This window comes from Scyliorhinus canicula, chromosome 2 (genome assembly GCF_902713615.1).
Source record: "Scyliorhinus canicula chromosome 2, sScyCan1.1, whole genome shotgun sequence".
Classification (NCBI taxonomy): domain Eukaryota; kingdom Metazoa; phylum Chordata; class Chondrichthyes; order Carcharhiniformes; family Scyliorhinidae; genus Scyliorhinus; species Scyliorhinus canicula.
The window spans coordinates 159,797,921-159,825,779 of NC_052147.1; the positions used below are offsets into that span (position 1 = coordinate 159,797,921).

Sequence of the window (27,859 nt, forward strand, 5' to 3'; positions counted from 1 at the left end):
TTGGGAGGTTAGAGGCGTTCGACCCGGCTATTGAGGACTGGTCCCAGTATGTGGAGAGAATGTGTTACTTCTTCCGGGCAAATGATATACTGACGGACGAAAGGAGACGGCTTATCCTGCTGTCGGCGTGCGGACCCTCAGCTTTCGCCATTATACGTAGTCTGACTTATCCCGATGCGCCGGACACGAAAACTTTCCAAGAAGTAACGGAATTGGTGAAAGAGCACTACGATCCAAAACCACCCCTCATTTTGCGTAGGTACAGATTCTACACAGCGAAGCGGGAAGACAGGGAGTCAGTCACAAATTTCTTGACCCGCCTGAGAAGGCTGGCGGAAAAATGTGAGTTCGGCCCGACGCTAAATGAAATGCTTCGGGACTGGTTAGTGTGTGGTATAAACGACCTCACAATACAGAAAAGCCTGTTGGTGGAAACGGAGCTAGACTGCAGGCAGGCGTTACAGCTCGCACTGTCCCTAGAAAAGGGCGCAGGAACTACAGGGCACGCCAATGGAGGTAGATACCTGCGAGAGGGACTACCACAACGGGTCCTGCTACCAAATAGCCGCTCTCAGGAAAAGCCTGAGGAATAAAGGGAAAAAGGAAAACCCCAGAACTGCCCCAAAGTCTGCCAGGACTAACTGGAGACAGAGGGAAGTACCGGCTGAGGCTCCCCCAACAGAGAAGGACCGTTTCTGGCACCAGGCAGAGTGGGGTAACAGCGACAGAAACCCTAGAAGGAGGTGGCAAAAGAGGAATAGCAGGTGGGGACGCAGGGAAGTACACAACCTAGACGCCCCATCCTCCTACGAAGGGGAACAATTATATAATATTGCAACGAAGAAAACAGAACCCATTAAGATTACCCCACGGGTGAACGGGCGGCCGACAATAATGGAAATAGACACGGGTGCGGCCGTGTCAGTAATGGGAGTGGCAGCATTTAGAAAAATCAAAGATGGACTCCAGCCACTAACCCTAACAAAACATCGACGAAACATAAAACCTACACGGGGGAACCCCTGGAAGTTCTAGGCACGACTCGTGTACCCGTGGAATATGAGAAACAATTGCTCAGATTACCGTTGACGATAGTAGAGGGCTCCGGACCGAGCTTAATTGGACGAAACTGGCTGAAAGACCTAAAATTAGATTGGATGAAAATTTTCCAGAGTGGAAGCGGGCAGTTGAGTGGAGAACTCCAAAAATACTCGGAGGTCTTCCAGGAAGGTTTGGGGGAAATCATAGGCGCCAAAGCAACTTTGCACGTGGACTCAGAAGCCCTTCCGAAATTTTGTAAGGCCAGGCCGGTACCTTTTGCATTGAGGAAGAAAGTAGATGACGAAATAGAAAGGTTACAGCGTGACGGCATTATCAGACCAGTACAGTTCTCGGAATGGGCAGCGCCGGTGGTACCAATTTTGAAGCCAGACGGCTCGATATGTCTCTGTGGAGATTTCAAACAGACGGTAAACAAATACGCACTGCTGGACAAATACCCAATCCCGAAAATAGACAATCTATATGCCAAATTGGCAGGTGGGCTTTTGTTCACGGAACTGGATATGAGCCACGCCTACCTGCAGTTAAAACTGGACAAGGAATCCCAGAAGTTCGCTACGATCAACACCCTGAAGGGCCTTTTTCGTTATACTAGGCTACCTTTCAGAGTGCAATCAGCCTGCGCTATATTCCAGCGTACATAGAACATAGAACATAGAACATAGAGCAGTACAGCACAGAACAGGCCCTTCGGCCCTCAATGTTGTGCCGAGCCATGATCACCCTACTACGATGGAAAATATTCTGCAGGGACTACCGCAGGTGGCGATTTATTTGGACGATGTCTTAACCATGGGTAGGACAAACAGGGAACACTTAAGGAACCTGGAGGAAGTGCTCAGGCGTTTCGCAAAGGTAGGCGTACGGCTAAAAAGGGAAAAATGTGTTTTTCTGATATAAAGTAGACGAATCAGGCTTACACCCATTAGAAGACAGAGTAAGGGCAATAAAAGAAGCCCCAGCTCCCACCACGGTCCAGGAGGTACGATCATTTCTAGGCTTGGTAACCTATTATGGAAAACTTATTGAAAATAGGGCGTCCATCCTAGAACCCCTCCATTAGCTACTAAAAAAGGGGCAAGAATGGAAATGGTCCGCCCGCCAAAACCAAGCATTTAGGGACATTAAGGAACAGCTGTCATCCGAAAATGTGCTAGAGCATTATGACCCAAGGAAGGAGTTGGTGGTCACTTGTGATGCATCCCCCTACGGGGTAGGAGCCGTCTTAGCCCATAGAGGAAGGAATGGGGAAGAACGGCCAATAGCCTATGCTTCGAGAACCTTGGCGATGGCTGAGAGGAAGTACGCCCAAAACGAGAAGGAAGGACTGGCGGTGATATTCGCGGTAAAAAAATTTCACCAGTATCTGTACGGGCGGAAATTCACCATAGTGACGGACCATAAGCCGTTATTAGGGTTATTAAAAGAAGACAAGTCAATACCCCCGATTGCATCAGCTAGAATCCAACGCTGGGCATTGCTACTGGTGGCGTATAGATACGTTCTGGAGCACAGACCGGGAACGCTAGTAGCAAATGCAGATGCTTTGAGCAGACTTCCCCTCCCGGACACTCCGCCGCAAATGCCAAAAGTAGAGGAAACAGTAATGACTCCTTTATTGGTTGGCCAATTGGAGTATGAGCTCCCTCAATGATAGCTCATTGCGAGGGCCCATATAAGCACCTGTGTAGGCTTTGTGAGTCAGTCTTAAGTTGACTGGACTGCTAGCAGCACTGTTTGTAGCTACTCCTGTAATATCGTTATTGTAAATAAATATTGGTGTGGTGACGGAACTCCTGCCTCCCGTGGATTGCTACAATTGTTAAGAATTATTTAACTGTTAATTGTAAGCTATTTCCTGTGATATTACGTAGTTAAATCCTGTGTTAAGTATAAAGTTTGTTTTAATATAAAAGATCCCTATTTGTCAGTGTAATTACTCCTGGGAGTGAAGTATCCTTCCCTCACAGTTTACGCATTGCAAAATTGTTGGGATTTCTCAACCAGTTTCCCAAAATACATTGGGGTTTGGTTTGGTATCTTAACAGGAGACAAAAGTTGATACTTTCTTTGAGGCAATGTATTTGAATGTAGTTTAAAAAGAGGTAGGAAGGAATACGACATTTCTCGAATGGTTGGAGCTGTGCTGTTGTCTTTAGAAATTATGGCACTTGAATATGGAGAGAAGGTGAGCCGTATGCTAGCTCATTAGCTATGGAGGTAGGCGCGTCCAGGAAAATTCTGAACGTGACGATAGGCAAGGGGAGGAGTGTCGGAGTCGGGGAAGATTAATGAGGCATTTAGGGACTATTCCGAGAAGTTATTGAGGGCCGAGTCTGGTGGTGAGGAAGGGGATGATATGGGATGGTTTTTGGATGAGCTGGAATTCCCAAGGCTAGATGAGGAGAGGAGGCAGGCGCTGGAGGAACCGCTAGGGTTGAGAGAGGTAATGGATAGTATAAAAGGGATGAAGTCAGGGAAGGCAGCGGGCCAGACCCGGCGGAGGTCTGTAAAGAGTTTGCGACGGAGTTGGCACCACATGTGCTGGGGATGTTTAGCGAGGCACTGGAGATGGGGCAGTTACCGAAGACACCGACCCAGGCTTCATCCCAAAGAAGGGGGAGGACCAGTTGGAGTGTTGTGTTGTATAGGCCCATTTCACTGCTAAACACAGATGTGAAAGTGTTGGCTAAGTTAGTGGCGGGGAGGATGGAAGGATACTTTCTGGAGGTGGTCGTAGAGGATCAAACGGGTTTCGTAAAGGGCACGTAGCTTTCCAGTAACATAAGGCAGATATTAAATGTGACCCCCTCGAAGGGGCATGTACTGGAGGTGGTGGTCTCTATGGATACGGAGAAGACGTTCGACCTGGTGGTGTGGCGGTACCTGTTTGAGATTCTGGGAAGGTTTGGATTTGGCCCGAAGTTTGTGATGTTCAAGTGACGAAGGAGGATGCACAAGTGGAACCTGACAACTTTGGTGGAAGAGGTTGGGGGTACTTTAGGAGGTGGGATACGTTGCACCTGACACTGGCGGGAGGGGCCAGGTGGTTAAAATGAACATTCTGCCAAGGTTCCTGTACGTATTCCAGACCCTCCCGGTCTTTATCCCCGAGGCCTTTTACCGAAACCGGATGCAGCGATTTTGGCGTTTATATGGGTGGGGAAGGTACCTAGGGTGAAGAGGGCCCTGTTACAGGGGGAGAGGCAGAAAGCGAGGCTAATGCTCCCAAACCTACTGCATTACTACTGGGCAGCGAATGCGGAGAAGGTGAGGCAGTGGTGGAAAGGAGAGGGGCTAGAGTGGGTTAGGATGGGGGGGGGATTCCTGTAGAGGGTCCAGCTCAAGGGCCATGTTGATGGCTTTGCTTCCGCTGGCACCGGGGAGGTACACGGTGAGCCCGGTGGTGCAGTTCAGTTGAGGAGACACTGGAACCAGTTCAGGAGACACTTTAGAATGGAGGGGATGTTGATGCTGACACCGTTAAGTGGAACCATGGGTTTAGACGAGGGGAGATGGATGTCATGTACAGGAAGTGGAGGGAGGTGAGGCTGGTGAGGGATCTATATCTGGACGGGAGGTTTACAAGTCTGGAAGAGCTGTGGGAGAGGGTGGAACTGCCGAAGGGAAGTGAATTCAGGTATATACAAGTGAGGGACTCTGCATGGAAGGAATGGAGCAGGTTTCCCAAGCTGCCTGAGTATACCGTGCTGGAGCTGTTGCTGCTCCCGGATGTGGAAGTGGAGGTTAGGTTCGGCGATATTTACGGGTGGCTGGGGGAGCAGGAGGGAGGGCAGGTGTTGCGAATTAAAGCGAAATGGGAGGAGCTGGGGGGGGGGGGGGGGAGGCGGATGGTGGGGTGTGTGGAGATAGAATGGTGAGTGTGGAGTGAGGCGATGCATAGGGTAAATTTAACGTCCTCGTGTGGAGGATGATTTTGATTAAAGTTAAAGCGGTACATAGTGAGTATATGACTCGGACGAGGATGAGTTGGATTCATCCAGGGGGTGGCATTTGAGTCTGAGAAGTGTGGGCGAGGGCCAGCATATTAGGCGCATATGTTCTGGGGCTGCAAGAAGTTGGAGAGATAGTGGGAGGGGATTTTCCGGATGCTATTGAAGATTGTGCTGGGTAGAGGCCAGGCAGGACCCAATGGTGCCGATTTGTGGGGTTCCGGGGTTAGCGGCCTGGCTGGGGGACCTGTGTGATTTCCTCCGGCTGGAAAAGATCGAGTTGAGGAGATCAGTGGAGGGCTTTGAGACACGGTGGGGACTGTTCATGACTATGTTGAGGAATTATTTGTCATGGTGGGAGGGAGGAGGGAGGGTTGGAAGAGGGTGAAAAGGGGAAACATTTGCACAAACTGTGAACTGTGGGGTGTGGATAATGTTTTTTGGTTAATGTCTTTGTACTTTTGAATATGTTTGGAATAAAATACACTTTAAAAAAAAAAGAAATGATGGCATTTATGGTGCCCAGAAATGCAACATTAATACACCAGGAAAGAGCATATTGAAAACAATTTCTAATTGTATCTGTTTTCAACATACTTTATGTTTTTTTAGGTTGTATCAAATGTAATAGCAGTGGGAACATCACATGGACTGGCACTTGTATTTGGTAAGGTAGAAATCTTCTGCAGCCTTTCTAACTTTGTCAAAGTAACAAAACCTAAAGATGCTTGTTGAATTTAATTGATACTTCTACCTTCTAATAATCTAAATACTTTTCTCAGGCCTGATGGTGATGTATTTTCAGGAACTCTGTCTGCATTTACAATTTTATGAAGCAAATTTGTCTTGTATTTCACTTCAACAGTTATTTTTTAAAAATTGAACAAGGACGATGAAAGAGGGCTAATTCTATATTTGGGCAATCCTAGCAAATTGGTGATCTGAGGGAACACAGGATGGAAAATTGCCATGATATTCTGTTCAGTGAAATGGACAGTTACACAATCATGGGCTGCAGGGTGATGATTCCCTGTGAATGCTGATCCTTAAAGGCAGTACTTGACTGTGGAATTAACCCTAATATTAAGCTGGTTTTCTTGGAAAGAGCTTAAGCAAGTCTCTCATATTTGAAAACTCAATTTCCAGACAGTGAGCTTCCTCCATTTTTTTACCCTTTAGCACGCAGCATGCGGAGATCTAGAAGGCCTCTGCTTATATTACATTTGAACTAGTTTCAGGGAGTTGTGCAAGAATGGCTTCTCTAATTTTGTACTCTGTCATTGTGGGGAAACATCTGGTTACCACTCGCTTAAGATTGAGAGCTCAGCAGAGTAGAAGGGATTAATCCCCATTCCTTCTGATTATAGTATATCATTGAATCTTCGAAAAGTAATGCCCTAGACATTGGGTAATTGTGGATAATATTTTGCCAGTAGGCTGACCACTACTGTTTTCCAGTTAAATTTTGAATTTCAGGATTGGAAATTTGCCCACAAATTCTACTGTCTCCCCCAGTAAAGAGGTTAACACTAATTAAAAATGTTGTTACATTTTAGCTTTGGGGCATGAATTTTGCAGAGTATTTTGGATTTGTTCCACTGGGAAATCAAAACATTACATTGATCACATCTCCCGAGTACAGAATTTCTTTGATCCAAATGGACTGAGTGATGTGACGATGCTCGTCTAGGATAAATATAATATCTACATTATAAAATTGTAGCTGGGCGGGAAAATATTGCATTTTTAAAAATATATTTTTAAAATTAGGTTTCCCCCCTAATTTTTTAACAATAAATGCAACAAGTAACAGAAGCATTGATGCAATGGGTACAGACAGAGTAAGAATTATTGCCAGGAAAAATACAAGCAAAGCACTACATAATAGATACGGAACAGGCTCAGTTGAGGAACCAGAGCCCTGGCTTAAATATCTGATCAATCCAACAATGAGATACCACAGTGAGTGGGGAAAAGAGAGCAAGTTGTATTAATACAGAAGGATACCAATACAGTCACACACCTCAATGTGTAGCGATTCAAACTAACAACTTGAAATTGATTAAATTGAGTTGAACTAAAATAAATTTGCTCATGGAAGGTTTAGCAAAAGCAAGTTAGCCAAAGTGGAGCCTACAAATTAAAGATGGGGGTCCCATACTTTACGAAACACATTTGATTTAGAGCAGAGAACAGATGTCAAAAATTCCATGGGGGTGCTAGCCATAATCAGCCTGCGCCATATTTGGATAGAAGGATATTTGTCACTAATCCAGGAGCATAGGATTCTTTTTTTAAAAAATAATTTTTATTGAAAAATGTTGTATTTATATAACAACAACGAACAGCAATAAAATACCAACAATAACAATAACAGTCATAAACATTCGCCCAACCTCTGCTGCTATTGACCAAGATACCTATCTTTGAGTCAGAAAGTCCAGAAAAGGCTGCCACCGTTTATAGAACCCTTGTACTGATCCTCTCAGGGCAAATTTGACCCTTTCCAACTTTATAAATCCCGCCATGTCACTGATCCAGGTCTCCACACTTGGGGGCCTCGCATCCTTCCACTGCAGCAAGATCCTCCGCCGGGCTACTAGGGACGCAAAGGCCAAAACACTGGCCTCTTTCGCCTCATGCACTCCCGGCTCCGCCGCAACTCCAAAAATTGCGAGTCCCCAACCTGGTTTGACCCTGGATCCAACCACCCTCGACACCGTCCTCGCCACCCCCTTCCAGAATTCTTCCAGTGCCGGGCATGCTCAGAATATATGGGCATGGTTCGCTGGACTCCTCGAACACCTGGTGCACCTGTCCTCACTCCCAAAGAACCTACTCATCCGAGTCACAGACATATGGGCCCGATGCAGCACCTTAAATTGGATGAGACTAAGCCTCGCACATGAAGAGGAAGAGTTAACCCTCTCCAAGGCATCCGCCCAAGTCCCATCCTCTATCTGCTCCCCTAGTTCCCCCTCCCATTTAGCCTTCAGCTCCTCCACTGATGACTCCTCCACCTCCTGCATTACCTTATAAATGTCAGACACCTTCCCCTCTCCGACCCACACCCCCGAAAGCACTCTGTCCATCGCCCCCCGTGAGGGCAGCAAAGGAAATTCCTCCACCTGTCGCCTAGCAAACGCCTTTACCTGCAAGTATCTGAACATGTTCCCTTGGAAGATAAATTTGGGCTCCCCCAAGTCCCCCAGGCCTGCAAACCTCCCGCCAATAAACAGGTCCCTCAATTTACTGATGCCCACCCTATACCACCCCCTAAATCCCCCATCAGTGTTCCCCGGGATGAACCGATGATTTCCACCTAATGGAGCCTCCATCGAGCCCCCCGTTTCCCCCTATGCCTTCTCCACTGTCCCCAGATTCTTAGGGTCGCCGCCACCACCGGGCTCGTGGTATACCTCTTAGGAGAGAGCGGCGTCGTTGCCAAGGCACCCAGGCTCGTACCTCTACAAGACTCCATCTCCATTCTTTTCCACACCGCCCCCCCCCCCCCCCCCCCCATCACCCATTTACGCACCATTGACACATTGGCCGCCCAATAGTACCCCAAAAGGTTGGGCAGCGCCAGCCCGCCTCTATCCCTCCCTCGCTCCAGGAAAACCCTCTTCACTCTCGGAGTCCCATGCGCCCACACAAAGCTCAAAATACTGCTAGTCACCCTCCTAAAGAAGGCCCTGGGGACGAAGATGGGCAGGCACTGAAAGAGGAACCAGAACCTCGGAAGCACTGTCATTTTGACGGACTGCACCCTCCCCACCAATGACAATGGCAACATGTCCCACCTTTTGAACTCCTCCTCCATCTGATCCACAAGCCTGGTGAAATTACGCTTGTGAAGAGTCCCCCAGTCCCTGGCCACCTGCACCCCCAGGTACCTAAAACTCTCCCCTGCCCTCTTAAGCGGGAGCCTACCAATTCCCTCCTCCTGGTACCCAGGGTGCACCACAAACATCTCCACTCTTGTCTAGATTTAGTTTATAGCCTGAAAAGGTCCCAAACTCAACTAGCAGCTCCACCATCCCCGGCATCCCTCCCGCTGGATTCTTACGAGTAGCAAAGGTATATCATATAGTCTTTTTCCTGTGGAATCCGTGATTCTCCCACCCAGGAGACCCAGAATCAGTAATACAGGATTAGACTGTAAGGCTATCTCAAAAAGGTTTGGTAGGGTTGCTGCATTGCGGGGATAGGGTGGAGGTGTGGGCTTAGATAGGGTGCTCTTTTCAGGGATCGGTGCAGACTCGATGGGCCGAAAAGCCTCCTGCACTGTACATTCTATGATTTATGAAAATCATCTCCAGTTCTCTTGCCACAGCTGACCATTCTTGACACAGGCCCATAGACAATGTATATAGTCGCCCTCGACTACCTGGCACTTAAAGCACATTGGGGATAAGGAAGGATCAAACCTGTGTCTAAGGCTAGGTGTAATATGAGTGTGGTGTAGTATCTTGAATTGGGTCTCCTTCATCTTATTACAAACCAAAGGTTTACTGGCATAATCCCATATGTTACCCCATGTTTCCTTATCAATCGTAATAGCTAAATTCTTTCCTCATGCCTGCAGGGCATTCAGAGTGGTGATTCAGAGTGGTGATGCAGAGCCTGGAGTTCAAATCATCATAGAATTTACCAATCAATTGTTTAGGTTCCACAGATTTCAGGATTCTTTCCACTGGGCAAATTGAGGAGTCAAGATACAGGGATATCTTATTGAAGATAAAGTTTCTAAGCTATAAATACTTAAAAAAGGATTGCATTGTGATGCTAAATTGCTGATATAGCTGCTGAAGGATGACAAGGAGGCATTTCTCCCAGCTGAGAAATGCCTCTATCTCTCCAGTATCGAATCCATGGTCGATTAGACTGGGTGGGAAATCTTGACTGCCCTGGAGAGGAGAGAGAGCGAAAGGCAGCTTAGATCTCCCTTAGAATAGGCGGCATGCTGTATAAGAGTATTAATAATAAAAGGATTATCACACTTAGCAGAGCCCGCCTTAATGTCACCATAAAACAAGACCAATAGAGGGAAAATTGATTGCTCTGTTTCAGTATCAAGCCTAACGGACGCGGGATCCATCGTAACCTCCCCTCCCTTCCCCAAGTTAGTAACTGGAGCTTAGCCAATTTGAGGTGAGGTTTCTTTTTGTTCCAAATAAATCTACTAATTATTCCATTAACTTCTTTAATGACTGTAGCTGACAACAGAATAGGCAGCATTTGTGAGGATATAGCAATCTGGGCAATACGTTCATTTTAATTAGCACAAATCTCCCAAGCCATGAAATCATGAGTGCCGATCACCGAGCCAGGTCCCATATAATGGCTGTAATAAACTGTGGGAAGTTGGTCCCATATAGCTGTCTAAACAAAGGGGTAATTGAAACTCCCAGATATTTAACTCCCATGGGGGAACATCTAAAGTGGAAATTAGCAAGGGGCAATGGTTTACCCCTCAGCCCTCCCACCAGCATAGCCTCTGACTTAAGAAAGTTAATCTTGTAACCAGAACATGCACTAGAACTATTTACCACTCCAATAATGGCAGGGACCGAAAGGTCAGGATGCGACACAAACAGCAGCATATCATCTGCATAAAGCATAATTTTATGCAGCTTCAACCCACATTCCAACCCTGTGACTAAGGGGCCCGACCTAATGGCCTCTGCCAGTGGCTCAGTGACCAATGCAAATAACAAGGGGACAGAGGGCAACCCTGCCTAGTCCATTTCTGAAGCCCAAAATTCAATGACCGTAAACCTTCGATAGCACTGCTGCCATGGGGCAATGATACAATAATTGAATCCACTTAATATAATTCTCCACCAACCTTAAGTCTTGCAATGTTTAAAACAGATAATTACATTCAATTTTGTCAAATGCTTTCTCTGCATCTAAGGAAATCAACATCTAATAGCTGTCCAGACAAGAGGGTAATTAAAACTCTCAGATATTTAACTCCCATGGGGGACCATCTAAAGTGGAAATTAGCAAGGGGCGGTAGTTTACCCCTCAGCCCTCCTGTCCAGTGCACTTTTCTGAAAAGCCTGTGTCACATTCAGCAGCTTTCTAATGTTATTACTCTCAAATCTTTCCTTAATAAACCCAGTCTGTTCCTCCCGTGTGATTGTCAGAAGGATGTCTTCCAGCCTTTTGGCCAGAACCTTAAATAACAGTTTCAAGTCAACATTCCAAAGAGATGATGGCCTAAAGGAGGCACACTCCTCCGGATTCTTGCCTGTCTTCAGAATCAGAGAAATATTAGCCCCACGTAGAGTCGGCGGCAACATCCCCGACTCAAAAGAATGACAATACATACCCACCAAAGGGGTGAACAATAAATCCTCAAACGCCTTTAAAAACCCATACCCGAAGCCATCTGGTCCTGGTATCTTACCCGGTTGAAGCTCTTTAAATGACCTTTGGAACCTCCTCCCGAGAGGAGAATTATAGCTGCGCATTGGTTTTCCAAGGCCTCTGAGTTGCATATATTTTTAAAGAACATGCCACCTCACACCAGTGAGAGATTTACAAATGCTTGTTTTTTATTTAAATCATGCTGAATGCTATCATCACCATAAATTGCTTTTGGAGTGCAGCGAATAGTTATGGGCGACCTTCTTCATCATTTGAAAGTTGCCTCTGTACTTGAAGTGCCAACTTGACTTAATGCTGTGCACTCTCACCTGAGTCAGAAATGTGCATGTTCAAGGCCCCTTATAGATGTGGCTGTGTAATTTATGCTGACAGCACAGTGGAGTCTTCAGGGATGCTGTAGTGGTGCTGTCTTTTAGAGGAAGTGCTAGCTACCTCTTCACATGTATTAAAAGATCCAGTGCCACCTTTACAGAATGGATGGAAAAATTCCAAGCCAATGTTCCTACCTCAAATAACCCCACCAAAATCGACAACTTGCTCTGTCATCTTCCGTGGATCTTTGCATGGAATTCCAATGCCTTTTTTGTCTCAGTTAAAAGTAGTCCAAAAGTAATTTGTGGAAGCACTTTGCGATTTTTCTTGGTGATATTAAATGATTATTTGAATATATGTATTCCTTCTCTGATTATGAAACACAATAAGTTTAGCAATCTACCTGTCTGCATTCTTTTGATGTAAATAATTACACATGTTGGAGGTAACTTAACTGCTTGTCTTCATTTTGTACAGAGATGCTTCATGTAATGTTGCACCAACCCTTTCTGATTTGCTGTTTCTCTTCCATGTGTAGAGTGTTATGTTCTCCTTGTGTTAGAGAGGAAAAGTTTATCAGTTTTTAAAGTGAATTGTGCTGAAAATGCTGAACACTGACATGTGATCTCTTCTCTCTCCTCCTGTCCTCCTGGATGTAATAGGAAAAGGTATAGAACACAAAGGTGTGGGTGTACCTAGGGGTTTGCTTGCTTTCTGCATTTTTTAAAAAACAAACTGCTGTTCAATAACTGACATAAAATGGGGTTGTATATTCTGGTGCCATAGGAATTTTGAAATATTGTTCTAATCTTTCAGGTGTTGCTATCAAATTGTCTTCTCTGTACGGATACAATGGGTATACACCACAGGTGAACAATATGAACAACAGCATCATAACCACCATTTCTTAGTTTCTGATTTCCCCCCCCCCCTCTTATTACCAACTTTATGTAAACAACATTTTCTCTTTAATCTGGATTTAACCCTGAAAGATCAAGGAGCTTGAGATAATCTCATTTTTATCAAAACATTGGAAAGTATGGGTGTAGAAGAGCCCATTTTGATTTTTCTGTTTTGAGGTCTATAAACTTGAAAAATTTAGTAGAATACCCAGTTGAGTCTGTATCCCACAATTAATTTTCTTTAAGAAGCCTGCCCAGCTTCTTTTGAAATAAACACTGAAGATGTAAAATGCTCTGGGCAGTCTGTTCCAAACATTTTTCACCATGTGTGTGAATTATGTGCATCTTTATCTGATTTATTCATTCACCTAGCCTCTTCTCACCTTTATTCCACATTGTCGTATTGCCATTATTGAGGCAATGCTAACATGTTTCTCAGGGTTCAATCTGAGAACCTGAGAAGTCCACTCCTGTTATCTGAAAGTTGTTCAATTCAAATTACAGGACAATTTATTTTTAGGATGCAAAGTCACTTTGAACGAAAAGGAATAAAAATGGGTGTGATATAATGGAAACAGTGCCCAGTGTGGACCACGTTTAGCTGGGTGTTTCCTGGCACTCACAGGGCCAAGACCCCGCCATCTAATGACCTCTTGTTTTATTTCAGGGCCTCAGCAGGAAACACCCTGCCAAAGCCGCACTCAGTCCCATTCCCTGCACTGAGGTGGAGCGCTATTTCAAAACGGCACCCGATTTCTTGACCCTCCCCTCCCCAACACAACCCCCGGACTACCCCAATGCCCCAACTCACCTATAAGTGGACATCAAGTCCCACCTCATACAGTCCCGATCCCCAGCTTGGGCAAAATGCCACCCGGGCACCTTGGCAGTGCCAGGGTGCCAGGCTGGCAGTGCCTGGTTGAAATTTGGGGTGCTGGTGTACCATCCTGCCTAGAGCCCAGCCACCCAGGGGCACCTGATGATCTGGAAGATCCCCACTAAGTGCAGTTCCACCTGGTCCCGTATGTGAAGACCAGAGCTTATTGGTGCTCGCTGGGATCTCTGAGGCGAAGGGATTAGATCCCAACGCCTTGGTAGATCCGGCAAGGCTAGCTCACTTTGATATGCAAATTTGCCAAATACAGATCCTGCCCATTGTGGGCGGGATCTGGATCGCGACATCTTACGAGATCCTGTTAGATTTTGCGAGGCGTGGCGAGTTGGGATTTACCGGCCATGACTCTGGTGTCTGGCGCGGTTGTTAGATCACGCTCAATATCTGAATAAGGTTCATTATTAATTCTAGATTTTCGTATATAAGCAAACTGCGTTTCTGTTGTTCCACCTTGGGTGCCGAGAGGTGGATGTTAGATGGACAGCTAGTAGCTGAGCTTTCTTGGTACCATGCTGTCCTTTCTGAAATATAGTGACCAGAGCTTCACACACTGCTCCAGGTGGGGATGAACATATAGCCTGTACAAATTCAATGATGCATCCAGATGTGTTTCACACTCTTTCAGCCCAAGATTCCCCTGGCCTTATTAACTTGCTGCACAGTATCTGCCACTGCCGCACATTGTAAACTTGGTTTCACTGATGAACGATATGAAGTATTAAATTTGATGCCGTATGGCTCAGCTGTAATATTCTTTCACCTGCAAGCATACCCATTGTCTCTACTAGTTTAGGTGCACTCAATGAATTTCCTGCTATTATTGTTTTGAGGGTGAGAGGAATAGTAAAAATAGCTTGTTTGTAAATGTTGGAGATCTTTCGCAAAAAATAAATTATTGTATATTACATTTTTTTTAATTAAACTCATTCCCTTTAACTCAATAACTGTTACTAACATTTTAGTAAAATGAGACCGGCTAATGATTCTATATCCTACAGTAGCTGTTAATGTTTTAATTATTGGTACGTTCTACTGCTACAATACTGGTTTGCTGATCTCAGAATTTGTCCTCAAGAATTTTGTTATTTTAAGAGTGAAGCAAAAAATAGTGTTTAAATGTTGTGTTTTTTTATTGTAAATTATATTTTTCGTATGAATTGAGTTTCTATAATGTCTGCAATATTCGTGTCAAGGAGAGTAGTAGTTGATGTGTTATCTGTTTTGGTCTAACATCGACTGCAACTGGATGCAATAAAACGAGAAACAGGCTTCCGACACAGGAGATGGTCCAGCACTGTTTCATTGAACCTGTTGATTGCTGTATATAATCTGCTGTGGGTTGATACTCTATTTTTTTTTTAACAAACAATTTTATTGAGGTATTTTTCGGCATTGTAAACAGACATCAACAAAAAGAAAGCAAAAATGTGCAAACATCAACGTAGAATCAATACTTCAATCGTACCATACTGCACACGCCCGCAAAGAAGTAGATGAATGGTTGCCACCTTCGGCCGAACCCCTGTACAGATCCCCTCAAGGCGAACTTAATTTTTTCCATACCCAGAAAACTCGACATGTCTGAAAGCCATAGCCCAGTCTTCGGGGGCTTTGAGTCCCTCCATGCCAATAGTATTAGTCGCCGGGCTATCAGGGAAGCAAAGGCCAAAACATCGGCCTCTTTCTCACCCTGGACTCCTGGGTCCTCCGAAACCCCAAAAATTGCCACCCCTGGACCCATCACCACTCTTGTTTTTAGCACCCGGGACATGATCCCCGCAAATCCCTCCCAGTACCCCCTAAGCATCGGACATGCCCAAAACATGTGTACGTGGTTCGCTGGTCCTCCTGCGCAGCTAGCGCACTTGTCCTCTACCCCAAAGAATTTGCTCATCCGAGCCACCGTCATGTGGGCCCGGTGAACGACCTTAAATTGAATCAGGCCGAGCCTGGCACATGTTGCGGTCGAGTTTACCCTACTCAGGGCTTCTGCCACAGCCCGTCCTCCATTTCCCTGCCTAGCTCCTCCTCCCATTTGAGTTTCAGTTCCTCCGTCTGGGACTCTTCCCCCTTCATGAGCACCGTATAAATATCTGAGACTCTACCCTCTCCTCCTTCCCCTCCAGAGACAATTCTGTCTTGGATCGCCATTGGTGGGAGGCGTGGGAAGGATGGGACCTGTCTACGGACAAAGTCCCGCAACTGTAGGTACCTGAAATCATTTCCCCTTACCAGACCAAATTTCTCCTCCAAGCCCCTCAGACTCGCAAAGCTCCCCTCCAGGAACATATCACCCACCTGCCGCCATGCTCGAAACCCCCCATCCATGGTCCCGGGGGCAAACCGATGGTTGTCACATATTGGCGCCCAGACAGATGCACTCACCTCCCCCACATGCCTCCTTCACTGGCCCCATATCCGCAGGGTCGCCCCCACTACCGGGCTGGTTGAGTACCTGGCCGGCGGCAGCGGTAGGGGAGCCGTGACCAGGGCTGCCAAACTGGTGTCCCTGCACGAAGCTGCCTCCACCCGCTCCCAGATAGACCCCGTACCCACCATCCACTTCCTTATCATGGCTATGTTAGCTGCCCAGTAGTAGTTGATCAGATTCGGCAATGCCAGCCCTCCCTCGCTGCGGCTCCTCTCAAGCATCGCCTTCTTCACCCGTGGGGATTTTCCCGCCCAGACAAAGCTCATGATAATCTTGCCAATCCTTCTGAAGAAGGACTATGGGATAAAGATCGGGAGGCATTGAAAAATGAACAGGAATCTAGGGAGGATTCTCATCTTTACAGTCTGCACCCTCCCCGCCAGCGACAGTGGGAGTGCATCCCATTTCTGAAACTCCCCCTTCATTTGTTCCACCACCCTGGTCAAATTTAACCTGTGCAGCCTGCCCCAGTCTTGCGCCACCTGTATCCCCAAGTACCGGAAACCTTCCTCTACCAGCCTAAATGGCAGCCCCTTCAGTCTGTTCTCCTGGCCCCTTGCCTGCACCACAAACATCTCACTCTTGCCCATATTTAATTTGTACCCTGAAAACTGGCCGAACTTCCTCAGTGTTTCCAGTGTACTTTCCATCCCGGCCAATGGGTCCGCATAGAGAGAGACCCTATGTTCCACCCCACCCCTGGTCATTCCCTTCCATCCCTTTGCGGCTCTCAACGCCATCGCCAACGGCTCTATGGCCAGCGCAATCAGCAACGGGGAGAGTGGGAAACCCTGTCTGGTCCCGCGATATAGTATGAAATACTCTGACACTACTCTGTTCGTCCTGACGCTGGCTTTTGGGACTTGATACAGTAGTCTGATCCAATTCACCAGCCCCTCCCCGAACCCAAATCGTCCGAGCACCTCCCATAGATAGCCCCACTCCACCCGATCGAAGGCCTTCTCGGCGTCCATCGCCACCACTACCTCCACCTCCTTGCCCGTCGGGGGCATCATGATCACATTGAGTAATCTTCTCAAGTTGGCCGACAGCTGCCTGCCTTTCACGAACCCAGTTTGGTCATCCCCAATCACCTCCGGTACGCAGTCCTCAATTCTAATCGGCAGGACCTTTGCCAGGAGCTTGGCATCTACATTAATCAAGGAGATTGGCCTGTAGGACCCGCACGCTTCCGGGTCCTTGCCCCGCTTCAATATCAGTGATATGGTAGCTTGTGACATCGGCGGCGGCAGGGTCCTTCTGTCCCTTGCCTCATTAAAAGCCCTCGCCAAGACTGGTCCCACTAACTCAGAGAACTTGTTGTAAAACTCTACTGGGTATCCATCCGGCCCCGGGGCTTTCTCCGACTGCATGGCCTTCAGGCCCCCCAATATCTCCTCCACTCTAATCCCCCCCCCCAACCTACTGTTGGGAATGTTAGCCCGTCCAGAAACCTTTTCATCTCCTCCGGCTCTTCCGGGGGCTCTGAAGTGTACAGCTTGCTATAGAAGTCAATCCAGCCGGGTCCTCCACTCTGCTCCCTCCCCATCGATCACTCTACTTATTTCCCTGGCCGCCTCCCTCTTCCTGAGTTGCTGCGCTAAAAATCTGCTGGCCTTCTCCCCATGCTCATACACCACTCCCCTCGCCTTCCTAAGCTGTTCCACGGCCCTATTCGTGGATAGTGCCCCCAGTTCCGCCTGTAGTCTCCGCCTCTCCCTGAGTAGGTCCTCCCCCGGGGACTCCGCGAGTTCCTGGTCTATCCGATACATTTCCCTAACCAATCTGTCCATTTCTGCTCTGTCCGCCTTGGCCCTGTGGGCCCCAATTGAGATCAGTTCTCCCCGCACCACTGCCTTCAGCGCCTCCCACAGGGTCGCTACTGAGACCTCCCCCGTATCGTTCACCTGCAAGTAGTTTTGCATACACTTCCGAAGTCTCTCACATATCCCCTCCTCCGACAACAGTCCTACGTCTAGCCTCCATTATGGGCGTTGGTAATTCCCCCCTCCAACCTGCAGGTCTACCCAGTGCGGGGCATGGTCCGAGATAGTGATTGCCGAATATTCCGTGTTCTTTACCTCCCCTATACAGTCCCTGCTCAGGATAAAAAAGTCTATCCTAGAGTATACTTTATGAACATGCGAGTAAAACGAGTAGCCCCTTCCCGTCGGCTGTCTGGCTCTCCAGGGGTCCACTGCCCCCATTTGCTCCATAAACCCTTTCAGCTCCCTTGCCATTGCTGGGAGTCTACCCGTTCTGGGACACGACCGATCCAGAGCCGGATCCAGGACCATGTTAAAGTCCCCCCCCCATTATCAACCTGGGAGAGTCCAGGTCCGGGATCTTCCCCAGCACTCTTTTAATAAAGTCCACGTAGTCCCAGTTCGGGGCATATATATTCACCAGCACCACTATTCTCCCCTCCAGTCTGCCCCTTACCATCAGGTATCTGCCCTCCCTGTCTGCAGCTATGCCCTCCGCCTCAAATTGCACCCGCTTATTGATCATAATTGCCACCCCCCTGGACTTCGAATCCAAGTCTGAGTGGAAGACCTGGCTAATCCAGCCCTTCCTTAGCCTAGTCTTGTCAGACACTTTCAGATGTGGCTCCTGCAACATAATTACGTCCGCCTTTGGAGCCCGCAAGTGTGCGAGCACCCGTGCCCTTTTAACCGGCCCATTTAGTCCCCTGACATTCCAGGTGATCAGCCTGGTTGGGGGGCACAACCACCCCCGCCGGTCAGCCATAGCCTTTCTCGGGCTGGCCACCGGCCCGTGCGTCGTGCCATTCTTGGCCCGCCTCTTGGCTGCCTCCACCCTCTATCTCCTTGCCATTGCCTACTTCAGATCCCTCCCATGTCAGCAGAATAACAACCCCAGCAACATCCCCAGGTAACCCCCCCCCTGCCATCCATTGGCTGTATTCCTCCCCCCCCCACCTGACTCCCTTGACTAGCCAATCTGCTAGCCCGGTGACTCATCACTCCGGCGCCCACCTGTCTCATTCCCATTGTTTCCCCGTCCTCATCCCCACCCCCCAGCACACCCTCCCCCTGTCCAACCCGCTGGAGCAAACTCACTGGCACAGGAAGGCCTAAACTCCAATAAAACAAAAGCCCTCAACCCACGTCTTTAACCCCCCTCGCTGACTGGCCACCCCTTAGTTGCAATACCGGCTCCAAGGCACTCAGCGAGCCCCACAAAAAGTACCCATCACCACAGAAAGACCCAGAAAAGAAACCATAAAGTGAAAGCGAGAAAAATAAACTTAAAAAAAGACTGTACGGGGGGGGGGGGGGGGGGGGGACCTCCTTGCCATTGCCTACTTCAGATCCCTCCCACGTCAGCAGAATAACATCCCCCCACACACCCCCTCCCAGGCAACAATGGTCCACACAGAAAAACAAAACAAAAGGAAGAGTCCCAAATGTCCCACATGGTACCTTTAAAACAGTAAACAGTTGACCAGCAGTCTAGGCACATTCGGTATCCCTTCAAACGATAGTTCTTGGGCCCTAGTTTGCGTCCGTGGGACCTCTTTTCTGGACCAGCCCCTGCTCCCTCGCAAAGTCCATCGCTTCTTCGGGCTCGGAGAAGTAGTGGTGTTGGCCCTGATGCGTCACCCAAAGACGGGCCGGGAACAGCAGACCAAACTTCACGTGCTTCTTCAACAATACCTTCTTGACTTGTTTAAAGGCTGCTCGCCGCCGAGCCACCTCCTGGCTTAGGTCCTGGTATATGTGAAGAACACTGTTATTCCACGTGCTGCTCCTGGCGCTTTTTGCCCACTGCAGCACCCGCTCCTTGTCCACGAACCTGTGGAACCTAATCACCATTGGATGGGGGGGGGGGGGGCACTCTGTATGCCCCCTCCAGCTCCGGCGGTCGCGGAAAGACTTCAACCCCCATCAGCTGCATCAACAGGTCCGCCACAAGCGCTGTGGCATCGGCTCCCTCAGCCCCCTCCGGGAGGCCGTGATCCTCAGATTTTTCCTGCGGGCTCTATTTTCCATCTCCTCCACTCTGTCCAGCAGTCTTCTTTGCCTCTCCTTCGGCCCATCTACTTCTAACGCCGCAATCGTCTGCACATCAGCCTGCTTCTCCACCACCTCTCCCAGCTCCTTAACTTTTACATCCTGGGCATCCAGCCTCTGATTCAGCTGATCCACTGCCCTCTGAAGTGGGTCCAAGTTATCCCGCTTCAGCGACTCAAAACTACTTTTTATCACCTGTAGCATATTTTCCAGCGCTTGCTGGGTCCGAGGTCCGCGGGTCCGCCATCTGGGGTCTCAGGTCAGCTTCCCCTGCACCTTTCCTTTGTCCCTTTCTCTCCCGTTTCCTTTGTTTCCTTCTCTCCTGCGGTTCCATAAAACACTGCCTGCTCCTCCACACCTCCGTGGCCGCCCTTTCGCCACTCCACCGTCTCGCTATTGCGGGGAATCAGGTCCTAAAGCCCCGCCGGAGTGAGAGCTCCCGAATGTGCGGCTCACTCGGTCATTGCCGCTACCGGAAGTCGGGTTGACACTCTATTAACCTAACTGATAACCTCCTACTGGCTTGACCAGACTAGCTCTCTATCACATGGTGATGATGTTCATTGGCCTGTGCACTGCGACTATCTCCCTAGCCGTATATGTGAGTGAGGGAGAGCCTTAATGCCCTGTGGGCTTTATAGTGGTGGTGTCCTGTCTGGTGATTAGTTGTTCTGTGTCATGTGTGTTCATTGGTTATCCTGTGTGTCAATCACTGCCTGTCTGCATCTCATGATATACATGAGTGGATATTATGACAGTAGTTGTCCAGTAAAAGCGTTTTGTTTATAATATTGTAAGGATGTCTCTTACCTTTTGGAATACTTGTCAATACGTTAGACTGAAATGATGTGACGGATTTGAAGTTTACCCAAATTACAAAGACGTGCAGGTTAGGTAGAGTTATGGGGATAGGGTGGGAGAGTGGGCCTAGATAGGTGCTCTTTCAAGGGGACAGTGCAGGCGTGATGGGCCAAATGGCCTGCTCCTGCACTGGGGATTTTATGGTACCTTCTATGATAACCAGATTTCCCCACATTAAACACCAGCACTTGGGAAATGATCAGATGGTACCAGTTTCATGGCTTTCCTTTCTCCCTCTCATGTGTCCTATGTGTCGTGTCTCCCCGTGTCTCTTGTGTGTGTATTAATGCAGACTCTGTCTCCATCCTTGGGAAGGGGTATGAGAACACAATGATTTTCTACAATTGACTATTGAAAGTCAAACAAATGAAATTGGATACGTTTTGCTAAAAAGCTAAGTGATGGTAAAGCAATGGCATTCAAAATAGGTAGTTCCAGTTGAAGAGTTGGCACCAGCAAAGGTGTGATGGGCCGAATGGCTGCTTTCTGTATTGCATCATTCTATAAAAGTTGTTTACCAGGTTTATGTGTTAGCTGAGCTTCAGCGCCTGTTTACATCCTTGGAAGCAGAGTGCTGTAATACTTCAACATCTGTGCTTAAGGATAACATTTCAGTGAAGGAGAAAGCATTAAACCAGTTAGTAATTTTGCGATAGCATAGATTGATAGTACATTTATACTGGAAGTACTTGGACCCCAATGTTAACTCTGGACAGATAAAACCTCACAGTTTGAGTCAAAATCTTGGACCATCCTTCCTAACAGCACTGTGAGTTTACCTAAACCACATCAACTTTAGAGGTTCAAGAAGGTGGCTTAAAACCATCTCCTTGAGGGTGATTAGGTATGGGCAACAGATATTGGTCTTTCCAGTGACACTCACATCCTGTGAATGAATTTAAAATCTGCCCCGGCTTAAACTAGAATTCCCTCGCTCATGCAAGAGTTTTGCAAAGTTTAATTTCGAGTTCACAGTAACAGTCCGTATTCTGAATACTTAAATCAACTTTGCGTAATTGGGGTGGTTAGGTGGGGCAGAGAGATGTCGAAGGGAGCTTTAGAGCAGTTTTAAAATCAGTTTTGATAGTGAAGTGCAAGTTATGTACCATGTTGTATCAAACTGAAAGGAAGTCCTGAACAGTTTTTCTCTGCAGTCAAGCTGAGGTCTCACTCGAGGGTTATGTCACATTTTGGTTGTGTAGTAAAGTTGAGAACCATGCTTCTTAACAATACTGAAGTCACATTATAAAAGTACCCCAAATGACTAATATATATAGGGCGGGATTCTCCTGTCCTCCAGCTGTGTGTTTCTCGGCGTTTGCTGCCAGCGGGATTCTTTCTTCCTGCCGCTTGTCAATGGGATTTCCCTACCCCACGCCGCTGGGAAAACTGTGGATGGGAGTGTGCTGCCAACGGGAAAATAGAACTCCAACCGCAGGAGAATTCCAGTCATAATCTTCAGTGTTTCCTAATGGCCCACCTACATTTGTTCTTTATTAAGTTGTGCTTTGTGCTGACAGTGATCTTTGTAACAAAGCCTGGAAAAATAATTAAATATTAATTTAATTGATTAAAGTTAGTGCGACAACATGGGCATTGACCTATTACAAATACGATGGAACCTGACCCTAAATTATTAATGTCGAGTTCAAACCCCATGGATATTTACACCAAAAGCTGTCTTTAAAATATATGATAGTTTTAAGATACAGTACTGCATAAATGGATCACTGCTAGAAAGTACAAGGGATGAGAGAAACTGGTTGAGATACAGTTGCACTCTGTCTTACTGAGTTGACACTAGATGACAGGTAATTGAAGGACATGATAAAAATACCCTAAGTTACCAGTGAAAAATTGTCACTGTCATTTGACCACTTTTCTGATCATTTTTGCCAAACACCACAGATCTGTAAATCAGCATACCTTTCATATAGACTCAATGCAGCCTCAATTTTACTGAATATATAAGGCAAAATAAATTAAACCTGCAAGTAGGATTTTGGATGATAAAGAAGAGTTTTTAAAACACTTTTTTAATAAAGGTCTTTTCACCCAAGAAACTATTAGCATGTAGCGCTCATCATGTATCAGACATTCCTTAATTCACTTGAAATTATGCTTTGATTACATTCTTCATTTTAAAAATTATTTATTCTCATTGGAATTTTTAAAAATAAAAAATGTGGATGAGAATCTGCCATTTGTGTTATCAAGTTATTTTCTTCTTCAAAACTGTTGCAATTTATTCTTTCATGGATTGTACTCAGCTTATTGAATGTTTGGAAACATTCATTTAACTTACAATTGTGGGTTTAAGCCACACTCCAGAGAATTGAACACAAAATCTAAACAGATTTCAGTGCAGTGCTGAGGTCGGTCAGCACTGCCAGAGCTGTTGCCTTTCAGATAAAATGTCAGATAGGATAACATAGCCTACTTTTTCAGATACACGTAAAAGATTTCTTGGCACTATTTCAGGGGTGTTCTGCTGGTTTCCAGGATGATATTAGGAGTTATTACAATGGTGGATATAAGGCTGGATTCTCTGTTTGGGAGACTTTGTTCTCCTGCTGGAGCTGAATTACTTCTGTTTCACGCTGGGGCTGGAAGTGGCGTCCAGTGGCCATGCAAAGTTGTGTATGGCAGGGATCACCAGGGATTCCGTCATGGATCCGTTATTGGCCCGCCGATTTGCACAGGCGGTTCGAGAGTGAGGTCTGGCAGCTGGCCCCCTGTCACCATGACAAGTTGGGGCATCCTCCACCTCCCCGTCACCGCGGGAATTGCTGGGTCACCCCCCCGCCCCACAAAATGCATGCATTTCCCTTCATGCCTGAATGGATCTCAAGTATCCTGCTGAACAATGTTTATAAACATCTAGCTACAGTTGACTGATCATCTCCCATCAAAGGTAGTTAAGTACTTTCTGCTGAGAAAAAGAGGAAGTGAAAGCACTTAACCCCTAGATGTTTCTAAATATTGCACACAGCAGGCTACTTGAGATTCACTTAAGCATGAAGGGAAATGGAAATGATTAATCCAGACACCTTGCTGTTCGGAAGCTGTCAGCTACAGGCTACTAAAAGCTTTTTCTCTTTGAAGTGAATTGAAACCTTGCATATCAAAGAATCTGAGGAGGTTTAAAGCCTTTTGATACGGTTTTGGCTTTCTATTAAGATGCTGCTGCTTTCTAGTCCAGTGTTCTTCAAACTTTTTTTCCGGGCACCCATTTTTACCAACCGGCCAACCTTCGGGACCCAACCCGGCCGACCTTCTCGACCCACGCCGGCCGACCTGCGTGACCCACCATTTTCTCTTACCTTATTTGCTGCTGACAAAAATGGAGGAAATGGTTTTGGATCCCTTTGGCCCTCGTACACGCTCCTCCAATGGAACCTGTTGGATGAAGGTGAAGCCTTCCGCTGTCGGAAATTATGGAGTCTCCATCTGTCCGAAGTTCTGAATTTTTTTCCTGTAAAATTTTATCAAATAACCCCCCCCGAACTTGTAAAAAAAATAAAATGAGTAAAATAAATGAAAAAAATGAATAAAACTCCCCCGAACTTGTAAAAAAGATAAAAAATAAAATGAATAAAATAAATGAAAAAAATAAAAATTAAATGAATAAAATAAATGAATAAAAACCACTACAGAACTTGTAAAACAAAAAGCTGCAACCGTTTAAAAAAAAAAAAATAGCGGCTGCACTACACATGCATGCCCGATTAGCGGCGTGCATGTGCGTTGATCATCGTGCGCACATGCGCAATGCGGGCAAATTTTTTTTTTAACATGTTCGCGGCCACTAGCAGCTGGCGCTATGAAAAGCCGGCTGCTGTGTGGGGATTTGTGCGATCGGGAGCGCCGTGGACAACGGCTCCCGACACCCACCGGCGGGTCGCGCCCCCGACTTTGAAGAACACTGTTCTAGACATTTGTCTGAGGCAGCACAGGTGACTGAAAAAGCACTGATGTTTTAATTGTTTCTGCCTGGACTGCTCTTTAGTTTCCAAGCAGGAGTGACTGATTGGGGGGGGGGGGGGGGGGGGCGGAGGGGTCTCTGAAATGAGGGGGTTCCCTGTGGTTGATGGGGTGGGTGCTGGGGGTTGGGGTGAGCAGAATTTACATTCGGGGGTGGGGGGGGAGAGGATAGATAATACTTGCCCTCTTTGGCCCACCATGAAGTCCACCGGGTCAGGGCCACGCTGGGAAATACTTGTAACAATCCATATCTGCGTGAATCCTGGCCCAGAGGACCGGACGTTCATACGGCTTGGAGAATCTGGTGCCCAGCCTGTTAATAGGCTGCAAATGGTTCATGTTGACCTATTTGTATCCTCCCGCTGGCACAGGGCTTTATATAATGCAAGTTCTTTCCCTGTATAACCTTGACTGTTTCCTTCTTTAATGAACATTTCCACAGTTTCAATATCTTTTATTTTTAAGTTTACTTTGATCCCTTAATCTCTCTTCTATTTATTTCTTTGTAAATAGCTGTGAATTGGCACACTATTAATTATTTCAGTTGCATGCTTATTTCACATACCTGTGCTTGGGTGTAGGGCAAACATAGTTGTTCAGAAATGTCTACTATCTTATCTTTAAACATGCTGTTTTAAATTAAGTGGTCTTAATCAAACCATACAACATTTAGTCCAAAAAGAGTTCATAAATGTTACTGTCCTGGAATTTTTTTTTTTAAAATTAGAACTCATGGGTAAAATCTTTTTCTTGAAGCTTCAATTTCTGATATGATTTCTGCTGTGCTTTGAAGCAGAGGTTATAACAAGTCCTATGAAATTTAAATTAAGCCACAAATTACGTGCATGGGGTGTACCTGTGGTGTTCCTTTCACAGCCTTGGAAGTGGGAGATGTGTAACCAAGTGATGAATTTTCCTTGTATGTCTGAAAAATGTTTGTTTTTCAGATCCAAATCAGGCTTTGCGCCTGTGTCTGGGGAGCACAGCCGTTGGGGCTCAGTACGGAGCAGTATCTGCACTTAGTATCAACAGTGACTGCACTCGGCTGCTCTGTGGCTTTGCTAAAGGGCAGGTAAGGTGAAATGACATACTGTTGTTATTCTGTATTGTAATCAGGCTATGAATAGAACACCTGAGCTCCTTTTGCTTGGGTGGGGTACAAGATGTTTTTTGCACATTTGTCTGAAACTTGCCTTCAGTTTTAGCCACCTTTTTTGTTATTACTTCATTAAAGCATTGAGTTGGCAGACAAGTATTCCTATCAAATTATGACTGTCTCTTGAATATGCAGTAAGTAACCACAGTTCAATTCATTTCTGGCGATACAAGAATACTTACATTTTAAAGCATATTATTCATTGGATTGATCGTTTCCTAAATAAAATTACTGAAGTTTTTCTTTATTCATTCAAAAAAATCAGTGCTTGCCATTTCAGTCTCTCTGTTGACATAAGCCTGAGGGTTATCATTATGCAATTTGTGCTGCATCACTGATTTTGCAACCTATCGTAATCCTGCTGGGGTACCTGTCAGTTCACAGATTGATTACCAGCTCAAAGTGGTTATAAAATCTTTGACTGGGTTTATGAATACAAATGCTTGTTTTTGTCAGGGAATTAGCACTTGAAGGAAATGTTTATTTTTATGAGGGATTATGTAATTGGAGGAATGCAAATATTTGAATGGGGTTTTATGAATGAGAGCATTTTAAAAATAAAATCTGCAATAGACAATTAGAACTTCATTTTAATTAAAGGAAAATACTGCAGATGTTGAAATTCTAACTGTAAAGTTAGAACTTTATTGCATCTCATCATGGTCTGCCTATGGCGGATACTGGGTAAGTTGTAATAGAGGGTGCAAGGTCAGAGGGTGGCGGATGGGGGGCATGGGATAGCAGGAGTTGGCACTAAGTTGCCATAGGGGCTACAATGAGTCATGGGAAGTGAATAAAAGGGCATAGGTTGGCCGCGGTTGGTATGGATGGTGTGACGACCATGGGAGTGACTGGGAGCATGAAAATACGTAGGTTGGTATGGATAGCAGTGTGTGAGGGCTGGAGAGATTTTTAAAATTAATTTCTGTTTTTTTTGCAGCCGTGATGAAGTCCCATAATCACTTGGCCCGTCTCCTCGCCCAACAGCCGCTGTGGCTGACTCTGGACCCTTTCTGTGGGTTGTGGGCCTTAAGTCCCTTTAACCCTCCCTGCCATCCCCACTCATCCCACTGGAAAATGAGAAAATCCAGGGCACTTCCTCCTGAGTCGGATTTGTGGAGCTGGGAATTTTCCTGATGGGAGTGAAAATTCAGGCCTCAGGTTTATATTCTTGTTTGTTTTATTGCCTCCTATAGATTACCATGTGGGATCTGGCAAACGGGAAGTTACTGAGAACAATAACTGATGCTCACCCTCCAGGAACTGCTATCCTGCACATAAAGGTAACCTAACCCTAACCTGAACCTTAGCATAGCCACCCCTAACCCTAAGTCATAACCCTAATCCTAGTATACCCCAACTCTAATCCTAAATCATAACCCTGACCCTAACATACTCCAACACTAACCATAACTCATAACTCTAACCCTCATCTGGTTTTCAAGAGGATGGAATGATAAGTCTCTGAATTAAAACATGAATGCTGAGTTTATTTACAAGATGGTATAATATTGTGGATGAAATGAATGTAACTAGAAACACGTGAAAGCTATTGAGAGATTTCTGGACTTTAGATATTAAGTTCAGCATTGAAACACACGGTAGATTGGGTTTAAAGCTTTTTGAAAATGTTTGTCTTTTATTTGTGTGTCTTGATTTAGATCTAAAAGTCATTGGCATTTCCAGAGCAACTATAAACTTTGACTTCAAAAGAAGGAACTCTACTTTAAATATGAATTCCACCTGGGTTTCTGTCGTTTTTAGACACCTTGCTGCCATGTAGAGGGCTGACAGTTATCTTCATCAAAAGGGAATTGGAATTTATGTAATTGGATTTAAGTTAGAAATGGATAAGGAATGAATTAAC

General features: G+C 46.2%; 1 protein-coding gene across 1 annotated transcript in view; it reads left to right on the forward strand.

The window, feature by feature from the left end:
- The window catches only part of vps8 (VPS8 subunit of CORVET complex), a 787,508-nt gene that overhangs the window by 33,193 nt on the left and 726,456 nt on the right, over nucleotides 1-27,859 (forward strand). Inside the window, 4 exon segments of the mRNA XM_038788252.1 lie at nucleotides 5,628-5,682; nucleotides 12,389-12,394; nucleotides 25,784-25,908; nucleotides 27,189-27,275. Coding sequence (XP_038644180.1) covers nucleotides 5,628-5,682; nucleotides 12,389-12,394; nucleotides 25,784-25,908; nucleotides 27,189-27,275 — 273 coding nt within the window.